This window comes from Rhincodon typus, chromosome 17 (assembly GCF_021869965.1).
Source record: "Rhincodon typus isolate 14 chromosome 17, sRhiTyp1.1, whole genome shotgun sequence".
Taxonomy (NCBI): Eukaryota; Metazoa; Chordata; class Chondrichthyes; order Orectolobiformes; family Rhincodontidae; genus Rhincodon; species Rhincodon typus.
Genome location: NC_063348.1, coordinates 5754690 through 5767527, shown reverse-complemented (window position 1 = coordinate 5767527; position 12838 = coordinate 5754690). Strand labels below are relative to the sequence as shown.

General features: G+C 40.2%; 1 protein-coding gene across 1 annotated transcript in view; it reads right to left on the bottom strand.

Moving 5' to 3' along the window:
- The window catches only part of th (tyrosine hydroxylase), a 64133-nt gene that overhangs the window by 29742 nt on the left and 21553 nt on the right, over positions 1-12838 (bottom strand). Inside the window, exons 3-4 of the mRNA XM_020513664.2 lie at positions 8548-8719; positions 5626-5714 (exon numbers count right to left, since the gene is read on the bottom strand). Of these exons, the coding sequence (XP_020369253.2) occupies positions 5626-5714; positions 8548-8719 (261 nt within the window). The remainder of the gene's footprint in view (positions 1-5625; positions 5715-8547; positions 8720-12838) is intronic.

The window sequence follows — 12838 nt, the reverse complement described above, 5'->3', positions numbered from 1 at the left end:
TGCTCCTCCGATACTGCCTGGCCTGCTGTGTTCCTCCAGTCCACACGATGTTATCTCAGACTCCAGCATCAGCAGTTCTTACTATCTCAGATTTACCAGGATGTTGCTGGGAATGGAGGGTTTAAGTTATAAAGCAAGGCTGAATAGACTGGGGCTGGAGTGTCAGAGGCTGAGAGGTGACCTTATAGAGGTTTATAAAATCATGAGGGGCATGGATAGGGTGAATAGGCAAGGTCTGTTCCCCAGGGTAGAGGACTCTAAAACTAGAGGGGAAGGATTTAAAAGGGACCTACGGGGCAACCTATTCATGCAAACAGTGGTGCACATATGGAATGAGCTGCCAGAGGAAATGCTGGAGGCTGGTACAATTACAACATTTAAAAGGCATCTGGAAAGGTAAGTGAATAGGAAGGATTTAGAGGGATACAGGCCAAACGCTGTCAAATGGGACTAGATTGATTTTGGATGTCTGGTTGGCATGGACAAGTTGGACTGGAGAGTCTGTTTCCTTGCTGTACAACTCTGTGACTCTATAACTCTATGACAAATCAAGTTGCAACACTTTACGCTTAAATGGAGCTAATAATGAAATTGTGTGCAGTTTTTTCAATATTAAGATGAATTTTACTGAGGGGCTTCTTAATTATTGTCATCCCTTGTCACAGGCTTTGGGCCTCTGCATTATTCCACTCACTTTGGCGAGTCTGGTTTTCAGCTTTGAATGGCAAATAGCTTGAATAAACCAGGACATTGGCACAGGGGTAATAGAAGAAGGTCAGATTCATTCATTCAATCATTGCCTTGCTACAGTATGTTATGATGTTAATTTCAGCACCTGCATAAGAGCTGGTTGAGAAGCTGTCAAGCGGTGAAGGGGCTTTGTCTCCTTGGAAAATGTTTGTGTTTTTTGACTATTGATTGACAATTGTTCAGTCTCGTTTGTATCACGTAGAAGCTTTATGAGATCTACAGAACAATTCTGCATCACCTGCTTATGGCGTGATGGATGAAGCCATTGACGACTCAATTGCCTATAACAGAGTAATCAGTAACAGTGACAACCTACACATTGATGCTCAGTTTGGGTTCCGCCAGGGGCACTCTGCCCCTGACCTCACTACAGCCTTGCTCCAAACGTGGACAAATGAGCTGAACTACAGGTGAGATGAGAGTGATGGCCTTTGATCTGTGTTCACACTCAGTTGCACAGCTTCTCCAAGGTTCCTCCAAGATCCCACGCCTGCAGACTTCAGATGTCTGTGCACCATGAGCAGAAATTCAGGAGGAGAACTAAACTTGGCATGAAGGTTTCGTTTGACCGAGTGTGGTATCAAGGTGCCCTAGCAAAACTGGAGTCAATGGGAATCGGGGAAAGGTCTCCACTGGTTGCTGTCATGCTTAGTACAAAAAAAGATGGTTGAGGTTGCTGGAAATCTATCTCTGCTGCTCCAGGACATCTCTGCAGGAGTTCCTCAGGGTATGTCCTAGTCCAACTCTCTTCAGCTGCTTCATCAATGACATTTTGTCCATTGTAAGGTCAAAAGTGGGGATGTTCGTTGATGATTGCACAATGTTGAGTATCATTCACCACTCTTTCTGGGCTGATAAGTGACAAATAACATTCATGCCACACAAATGCCAGCCAATGACCATCGTCAACAAGGGAGAAGCTAGCCATCTCCCCTCGATGGTCAATGGCATGACCCTTGATGAAATACAGTTATCAGCATCCTGGGGGTCGCCATTGACAAGAAATGAACTGGATCAGCTGTATTTAAAAAAAAATATCACTACAAGAGCAGGTTGAGGCAGGGAATTTTGAAGTGAGTAACTCCTGACTCACGAGTACTACTATCTACAAGGCACAAGTTAAGAAAGTGATAGAATACTCTCCTCTTGCCTGGATGAGCCCCACCGCAACAACATTCTAAATGTTTGACGCCATCCAGGACTAAACAACCGACCCCATTGGTACTCCATCCACCAATGTCAGCATTCAGTCTCTTCAATGCCCAATGCCCAGCGGCAGCAGTGTGTACTGTCTTCAAAATGCATTGCACCTTCCAAACCCACAAATCTCTAACAGCTAGCACAGGACAGTAGATCCATGGGTACACCTCCACCTACAAGTTCCTTTCCAAGCCATACAACATCTTGACTTACTACATTGCCTTCCGTCACTGTCTTCGGGTCAAAATCCTGGAACTTTTTTACCGTGGATGGAGATGCATCACAAGGACTGCGGTGGTTCAAGGAGGCAGGTCACCATCTCCTTCTCGAGGGCAATGAAAGATGAGGAATTCGGCTGTGTCCACATCCCATGAAGGAATAAATTAAAAACATAGCCATAGTTGTCAAAGACACTATCCCTCCTGCTAAATGCTGGTAATGTTCTTGATCTCACAGCATGTCTTTTGCTGCCCTCTGTTGACAAACTCATGAAATGACTGGGGACTGTAGGGTGCCAAATGGAACAAATCTTCGAAGTTTATCATGCTTTTTATAATATCTCATTATTATCATGTATTAATACAGCCTTTTGGCACTTTCTTGCTCAGGATATTTCTGGGTTGTAATCCAATATTCAGAGATTCATCATGACAAAAGGCAAGGATTCCACCAGCAAGGAATATACAATGAGGGCTAGAGCATTGAGCTGGAAAATAATTTTGCTGCGTCTGCAACTGATTTACTTATGGGCTTACCCTTTAGATTGTTTTAAACCGCTCTAACACAAAATGCATTTATATGCATTCTGCTTATCCACATTAAATGAGCAATATTAAGCAGGCGGAAGTAAATATTCAAAGCTATTTTGCTGAATGAATTTTGATCACAGACTATCAACCTGAAGCATTCATTCAACTTCTTTCTCTACAGATATTGCCTAACCTGCTGAATATTTAGATCATTTTCTGTTACATCGGTTTTCCTAACTTCCACACTTTGCTGCTATGCTGCTAAAATTGCAATTCTTAACACAGAGCAGTGAATTGCATGCTCTTAGTGCTTCATTTTTGAGGAATAAAAAATGATGGATAAGAGGCAAGTTCAACTGCATGAGAAGTAGAATGCATATAGCTAGCCTTAGCCATGCAGCTGTGGGCACAGATTCTGGCAATGTCCAAAGATGTTCTTAGCAGGGTCCACTTTTCCAGGGCAACACTGCCATCTGCTGGTATCTTCTCTGCAGACACTAATAAGACAGTGAGTTTGGCCATAACTGCGAACAGTCTCAGTCTGTCCTTTCCCCCAGCCATGGCCAATGGTAGAACTCTCGCCTCTGAGTCCAAGGTCATTGGTTTAAGTTGCACTGCACTGCTTTGAATGAGGAATCACAGAATTGTTATGGCCCCAAATGATACTGGTAAAACCAACCTTCCTTCCATTGACTCTTCCTGCTGCCTCCGGAAAGCAGCTAACATAATCAAACACCCCTTCAACCCTGGTCATACTCTCTTCCACCCTCTTTTATCGGGCAGAAGATACAAGAGTTTGAAAACAAGAGCCAACAGATTTAAGAACAGCTTCTTCCCCGCTGGTATCAGACTTATGAATGGACCTCTCATACATTAGAGTTGATCTTTTGCTGCACTTCCTCTGTAGCTGTAACACTATATTCCACACTCTGTTCTATTATCCTGATGTACTTATGTGAGGTATGATTTGTCTGGTTAGCTCGCAATACAATACTTTTTGCTGTACCTCGGTACATGTGATAATAGTAAATCAAATCAACTCAAATCCAATCAAATCATATTTTCGGGCAATATATTCCATACCCTAACTGCTTGCTGGATGAAAGATTTTTTTTTCACGTCATCTTTGCTTCTTTTGCACAAATCAAGGCTGATGTTCTTAGTGCAGAACTGAATGTGTGCTGCACTGTTCAAGATTCTGCCTTTTGAAGGAGATGTTAAACCAAAGCTCTCTCTGACCTTTCAGGTGGATGTAAATAATCCCTTACCACAATTTTGACAAACGGCGGGGGAAGACCTCCCTAGAAGCCAATATCCCTCAAGCAACAACGTGAAAAGTAAAAACAGTTACACAGATTATCTGGGTATTGTCACATTGCTGTTTGGGAGAGCTCAGTTTGCTTAAATAGGCAGCCACATTTCTTACAATACATCAGTGGCCCCACCATGGAAGCATTCATTGGCTATGAAGAGGTTTGGGACAACATGAGCACTTGTAGAATGCTATATGAATGCAAGTTGTCCTCTGCATTCTAGTTTTTCTCAGATATTTCAGAGTACATTTGTAGTGGTTGTAATGATATTAATTTGCAGCATAAGTTATATCCCGTTGCATTGATCATTAACTACTGCAAGAGCTGGCATTAAACTTCACTCCAATGCTACGTATCTGAAGAGCTGTTCCCACTGCCCACTGCTATGCTTCCTCCAATCACTTGAATTTCATTTTCCAGACCTTGTGTCTGCTGATCTGGTGCTTGGAGACTCATAGACACAGAGGAATGCAAGGTGATGGAATCACTGACTAATTCTTGACCATCAACACTATTGGCAGGCTATACATCCAGAACTATGAAGACTGCAAAAATACAGAACTTTTGCTCCAAAACTGGCCTTTCCACTTTAAGTTCTCGAATGTGATGTATGCATTTAGCTACTTCTTTGTCACATGTGTTAATCTTTCTTTTGATGTCAAGCACCTCCAAAGTACCTGTTCCAGAAATGCTGAGATTTAAGGTAGTGGGCAACAGACAGCACTTGCTACTCACAGTTGAACAGAAAGGAATAGGATTATGCTGAGGAAAATTATATATAATCCTATCTGGAAGCTGTAATGCAAAGGCATACAGCATGAACACAAAGTGAGCAGTATTGAGCAAAAGACACACATCTCTTTTTATAGTATTTTGTAACTGTTCGGTAAGTTATAGAGTCGCACAGCATGGAAACAGACACTTTGCTCCAATCAGTCCATGTGAGCATAATCCCAAACTAAACTCCTCCCACTTTCCTGCACTTGGTCGATATCCCTCCATACATTTTATTCATATATTTATCCAAATGTCTTTTAAATGTTGTAACCATACCTGCATCCATCTTCTGGAAGGTCATTCCACACATGAACCACCGCCTACATAGAAAAAAATTGCCCCTCTTGTCTTTTTTTAAATCTTTCTCCTCTCACCTTAAAAATATGTGCACGCATGAAATCCCCTGCCCTGGGGAAAATCACCTGCCATTCACTTTATCTATGGCCTTCACGATTTTATTAATCTCAATAAGGTCACACCTCAACCTTCTGCACTCCAGTGAAAAAAGCCCCAGCCTATTCAGCCTTTCCTTATAACTCAAACTCTCCATTCCCAGCAACATCCTGGTAAATCTCTTCTGATCCCTCTCCAGCTCAGTAATATCCTTTCTATAACAGTGCGACCTGAACTGTTGCTTTTAATTATAGCAGAAATGGCAACATCAGTTTGATAGCCCAGAAATGGGCCATTTGTCCTGCCTAGTCTTTGCTCATGAACGTGTTCCATATGAGCCTCCTCCCAATCTGTTTACCAAACTCTTACTCCTTTGAATTGAAAGATTTTGGTTAGTCACATCTCCCCAGCAAAGATTCCTTCAAGTAAACATCCAACCTTACCGGGTGATCCAGATCCAGTTCCGGCTCATATTTTGTAACTAATTGGTGACATCTATCCAAATCTGATAGTTTTTTTGGAAACCAATGAACTAGAAGCAGAAAAAGGGGAAACAAAATGGAGAAGAAGGTAACTAATTGGAACATTTCAAAGCATCGAAAGAACCTGTAATGTAGGAACCAGAGTATTATTTGAAGATAACCACTTTATGCAGAGCCAGTAATGGAGAGAAGAAGTCTGCAGTATTTTTAAATGATCAGTATGATAAATGGAGGAACGAAGCAAGGGTAGGGTAATGTAACATGTCACCGGTATGTACCTATGGCAAATCTGTTTGTCCCATCAGGATTGTAGTTGATTTTAACTCAATGAGTCACTGAATGAATTTAATTATCAGCAACATGAGAGGAACAGCAGTCATTTAATATTATTTAATCGTTGTCCTGGTCCAATTGTAGAATCCGTGCTAAGCATAAACTCTGCTCTGGGGCATGAAGATAGCCGGGAAGAATTACTGCCTAATGTTTTCCAGCCTCTCGGTTTTCCATTATGTTACAGAAAGTAGTGGAAGTTTGAAGCATTAACTGGAATACATATCTTGGCTGATGTCTATATATTATACGTTATAATATAGATAATGTATTTTAAATAGCATAATTGAAAGAAATTGTGTACATACAGAACCTTTGCTATTTAAAAGCTAAAAAATAACATTATTATATGACAGTGCACAACAAATATCTGGAATGCATCAGCTTAGCTCAGTTGATAACATGCTCATTGGTGATACATGGTCAGAAGGCTGTTTAATACCTAGTTCAGGATTTGGACACATAAACAAGGCCAATATTTCAGTGCAGTGCTGAGGGAATGTTGCACTGTTGGTGTTGATCTGCTTATTTCTGGTGAATATTAAAGATCCTTGGTAATTCCAGGAAGAATGATGTTCTCCTCAGCTCACCTGTATAATATTCATCTGGTTGCTACTTGCATGCCATTACTGTGTCCTGTTCATTGGTCAGAATATTAATTACAATTCATTGAATGTGACACATGCTGTGTCATTCTTCAGCATTGCAATGAGGCATCATATTAATGTAATTTCTTTAAAAACATTGCCGCAGTTTATGAGCAGTCCTACATATCTTTTTAATTCACGTGCTGTCTACATTTCACTCACAACTATGATGTCCTGCTATATAATTTATGCATCATACTCAAAAAGTATAGCAATTTTGTTTTTCTTAAACTTTCCAATATTTTCTTACAGATTTTCTCATTTCACCCCTTCTCAGGATGGAGGTGATAATTCAAACTGGATGTAGGTCCACGGATGTTTTTAAACAAATTTGACAGCTATACCAATGGTTTGGCAGGGAAAATGAAATACCTTATGTGGTTGAAATCTGGCGGCTTATTTAACAATGAAATAAACTTCTGACCACACTTCCATCACTTCAGTAACCTGCTTCAATGGCTCTCCACACCTCACCTTCAAAGTTCACTCTCTTTCCACAGATGCATCGTCCAAGTAGTGTGTACCATTTATAGGATGCACTGCAGTAAGTCACTAAAGCCCCTTCCAAACTTGCAACCTGCTACCATCTGAAAAGACCAGGGGCGTAGGTGCATGGAACATAGCCGCTAAAAGTTCCCCTCCAAGCCACCCACCATCCTGACTTGGAACTATATCACTGTCCCTTCATTGTCACTGGGCCAGAATCTCAGAACTCCTTTCCCAACAGCAATGTGGGTGTCCTCACACCCCAGTGATAGCAGCAGTTTGAGAAGGCAGCTCATCCCCAGCTTCTCCAGGGCAATTAATCAATAATTAGGCAATAAATTTTGGCCTGGCCAGGAATGCCTACCTTCTATGAAGGATTAAATGAAATTCACTTACATCACTGCGCATAAAGCATTGATCTCTGCTCTTGCTTCAGCTCATCTGTTATTGGAAATCTTTAGTGATGTCTTTGTTACCTCTGAAATAACTCTTCCAATGCACTTCAGGTCAGTCTACCACTTTCCACTTTTAATAAAGTTGGATCTGCTGCCAGCGTGCTACCTCACACCAAGTCCTGTTTAACTCCGTCCTCACTGAGCCACACTAGCTGCCAGATTGCCATTACTTTGATTCCTCTCCTTGGTTACAAATTCCTCTCTATCTTGGTAATTCCCTCCAGCTACACAACCCTCCAAGATATCTGAGCCCCTTCAATATTGGTCTCTGGAGCTTCCCCAATTCTATTGCTCTCCTGTTGGCAGTCATGGCATTACGTGACTAGGGCCCTGAGCTCTGGAAATGCCTGTGTAAATCTCTGCACCTGTCATTCCTCCTTCAATTACTTATAACACACGTCAGTAACCAGGTCACAGGTCACATCTCCTTATGGACTTCCTTACACATCTCCTAATGTAGATCAGAATGAAATTTTGAATAATCATTCTCCTGTGTGAGGGAGGGGCATCTTACTATCTTAATGGTTCTACATAAATGCATATTGCTATTACTATTTAATCCAGCAGTTTCTAAAAAAATAGGCTTAATCGCTGATCTCTTCTTGAGTTTCCTGGTCTCCATCGGGACAGCGGTAAAGCTGCACAGATCCTTTCAGTTTTGAAGGGTTAAAAGGAATGATGCATGATTCCTACTCATGATTAACATCCTGTTGAGATACCCCTTTAGTAGATATTTTCCTTAATCAACCCGTTCAGAGGTGCCATGACACACCTCTGCGAGCAAGTGCACAAAATCAGTCCTTCAGCAGAGGAGAACATTGGAGAGGATCTGGGAAAATTGAATAAAGCTTTTTATATATAAAAAAATGTTCAAGTATGGAGCATGACTGGGTAAGAATTATATCCACTGAAGCTGAAGAGAAAACACGCAATGGTCAGAGAGGGTGAAAGGTTATCATTCTTACATTTTTCTTCTTTTGTTGTTTTTACATCATCTGCAACTCTTTTCAGGGAACTGACCAAGGTGCTGATATCTGAGACGTTTGTTTCACAACGGATGAAGAATTCCAATATCTCTTTATCTTTTGGTTTCCTGGATGGCCTTGTTTCAATGTGGTGTATTTTAGATTCAAACGTCTGTGTTAAAGAAAGGGGGCAGGTATATTATATGTGAGCAAACTGAGCAATACTCTGTAAGTACAATAGAAAATCCAGAATTTAAACAACAAATCCCTGAGCAATATTGAGTCCAACCAATCCAGATCTGAAATACAATTAGTCTCTATCAGAAAATTCTTCCTACTTCCCACTGACCCCCACCTTAGATAACACATATTTCCTTCAAAAAATGCTGAATTTAATGCCTCTTAAATGCACAGCAAATTGACCCTGTTTCAATTACATTTTCTCAGAGTTAATTCTACATGTATGATATCAAAGACATTTTTTCTAAACCATAACCTCGTTTTAGGTTTCTGAGTTTTATGCTGAGGACGTCTAGTCATAGATAAGTAGTTCTTTCCCCACATTGACAGTTTTTACTCTATTGAACACTTGTATCATATCTTCAGCCTTTTTCCCTAGTTGCTTAATCCTTTCTTTGTAAATAAGCTTGAAGCATCTTGTCATTATCCAGTGAAACATATTGCCAGATTTGTACATTTTCTGAAGGGAGGAAAACTTCACAGAATACTCGATAACTGGCCTTATCAACGACAGAGTCAGAGGTTAACTGAATATTAAAAGACTTGTCAAGAAACATTTTCATGGAAATATGCAAACTTTTTCTCTTTGTCACACTTATAGTGTTTTTTTTAACTATTCTGATGGTTTCTCATTTTATATAATTGTGGATTACTTCACATAATCTACGTTTCAAATTGGTGATTCTCCTGTGATGCTGGTCATGATCAAATACTAGAGGAGGTCTTCGATTTATGAACATCTGACTTACGAACACCCCTTTCAGGGGTGTTAATTTTATAGACCCAATATGCGAACATCTCCTGTGCTCACAAACATCAGCTTTATATTGTCCTGCGTTGTGTTCTGACTTGCATGCAAATCGATTTGCAAATGGACTCCAGAATGGAACCCATTTCCAACCCGGGGACTGCTGTACATTAGTTTAGAAATATTTTCAGTGATGCACAATCGATTTTCTCGTCAGCACAGCATTTGTAAAAGCCCATCTGGCTCACTCATGTCTTTTATGGAATGAAATTTGCTGTCTCAACCAAGTCTTCTGATCTACAGCAATATTACTCTTAAATAGCCTAACTAGCCACCAACTGTCTCAAGTGCAGTCAGGATTGGCCCTGTAAGCGATACTCACATCTTATGAAAGAACAATATACTGCATTATCCATCTACTATTATGAGTCAGCGTATTTCTTAGAAGACAAAATAAGTTGCTGTTAAGTAATATTTGAGTGATTTAATTCAATGGCCAACTACTCCACAGGCTGGAACCCTGCCTTTACATGTAAAACAAAGACCTGTGGGAATTGTACCCCTGCAACTTCTGTTTCTGAGTTGTTTTTATTTCATTACTGGCAACATTTTTCTTTTACAGATTTTAAAATTATAATGCAACAAATTGCACTAGATATCATGGGCTTGGCAGGAAACACAGCCATTAGTAAAAATGTCATACTATAGATGGTAAGTATTCCTTTCTCAGGATGTTGTGTGTGGTTGGGTTGTATGGGTCGATGAAGTACTTCAAAGCACCCTGCAAGGTACCAGAAACAACAATGAGATGGAAACTAGATAACATGCTTTTTAGTGACATTGATTTGAATGACATATATTGGTTGAAACAGTATGACAATTGCTCTCCTCTTCTTTGAATAGATTCGCGTGATCTTGTACACCTTCCTAAAAAGGCTGATGAAGTCTTGGGTTTATATGTCAGTCAGATTCTAGCCTACATCTCATGCATAAATGGTGCTTAAAACCCACAAATCTCTGACTCGGAGGCATGAGTGCTACATCTGACTCACAGCTGACAGCTGTAACTTGCGACATTGCATCACAATTGCAGCTCTGCAAGTATGATATGACGGACAAAATATGAGTTCAGTGAAATGTTTTGACTGATGAATGAAGGACTCTAAATATGTCTTTTGAGATTCTTTAAAAGTGCCTTTTTAAAAAAAAAAATGCCCCTCTCACATCTAACATAGCATTATGTTGAATACTGCGTTCTGACTCGTGAAGCATATTAGACACAAGCTAGTATTCTGAGAAGATGTCTGGACAACTTCTGAAAGCACTGCAGTGAAGATTTAAAGGTTTATAATCTGTATCTGAATCCTGAAATACAACTGTCGCTCACAATGTATATGCTTTCTGTTCACAATATATATGATTTCTGTTCAAAATATGAGGTCAATTCTGAGGTTGGAGGGATAGCTCTTCTCAGGTTTTGATTCAATATAGATTTCCATGCCAGCCACTATTACTGACCATGATAACACCAATGCCACAGAATTGCCAATTTCACCTGGCTCATGCAAATGTTTTTGCCATCACCAGTTTTCTCTTTTTGCCATCAAAAAAAAACTGAGGGGGTACAAATGCTGGCTAGCTACTAGTGTCTTATCAATGTGTTTGTTTTTTGCATGCAAATTACTCAATCCCAGGTCACATTGGTTGATCCCATTCTGTGCTTAGCTACCCAGACACATATCCAGTGGGCGTCATTCAATCATGATCAAGACTTGGACATTTCCTCTCCCCCTAGAGTTGCTGAGGCCAGTTTTGACATACTAATTGTTGACTAGCTTGAGGTTAGCCACTGTTGCAAATATTGAGAAGCTCTCTGGCCTCTGTTGCATTATGTGGGGTGTTTAAAAAACAAAACCTTCTGAATCATTGAATGACATTTCAGTTTCTTATAGGATTTGAAGACAACTTTCGTTGACTACACAATATTTTGCGGAGTATGTATATATGCCTAATAAACTACCGTGGAAAAGCATCGCTGCTTCATCACTTAAGGTCAAACATCATAATCAGTTTTAAGACCACTTCTCTCATGTTGCAATTTTTACATATAATAACCTAAGATAGTAATAAATAGGAGCAGGAGAGTCATGGCTCATTGAGCCTGCTCCATCATTCAATAAGAACATGGCTGAAATTCTGCATAACTCCATTTTCTGGCCTTATCCCATACCCCTTAGTTTGCCTGGTGTCCAATAACCTATTGATCTCAGACTTGAATAACACATTGACTGAGCATTCACCACGCTCCAAAATATTCATAAGTTTCTGAGTGAAAACCTTCTTTCGCCATCTCAGCCATAAATGGGAGCTTCTTATTCTGGGCGGGGTAAATGACCTTTCAGTGTCTTCATTGTTGAGGACTCTAAGAATTGCTTATGTTTCAGTGAGATCATCTCTAATTCTTTTAAACTCCAGAGAACATGAACCTAATTTATAAAAAGCGCTTAGCTAATCACTTGGCTTACCTCACTCCATTTTTAGTTTCTTCACATCCTTCTCAGAGTTTACTTTCTCGCTTAGTTTTGTATCATCAGCTTTTTTTTTCACTCATTCAACTATCTAGACAATTTTAATCAAATTGTTCAGACATGTTATGATACGCCTCTGGAGCAGGTAAAACTTGAACCCAGGCTTTCTGACCCAGAGGTAGGAACACTACCAATGTAGCATAAAAGACCCTCAAATGGGGGTTGTGTTCTTTGAGTGCAGTGTAAAGATATGCGTGCAAATGTTATTTTCCAATCAACCTGTTCAGAAAAGTTATTACACACACCTGAAGCGGCTCAGAAGTGGGGGCATTATCATTGCACCACAAAAGCCCCTCATCTAGATATTTTTCTAATCAACCTGTTCAGAGATGTTATTGCATACCTCTGGAGCAGGTGGGGGACTTGAACCCAAGTCTCTTGGTCCTGAGGCAGGGACACTGTGCCACTGGAACCACAGGATCTCCTATTAACCAGACAGATGCTTTAACCCACTAAGCCATGGCACTGATATAAACTGTAAACAGCTGAAGGCCGGGCGCTGATCCTTGCATCCCTCTGTTAGTAATCCCTGCCATGCTGAAAAATACCTGTTTATTCCAAGTCTCTATTTTCTGTCTATTATTAGATTCTCAGTTTATGCTAATATTTTACCCCAAACTCAAGTATCCTGATTTTCTATTAAAACAAAACTGTTGTGAAAGATTACTGAACATCTTCTGAAGAAACAAATACACTACATTCACTCCTTCTAACT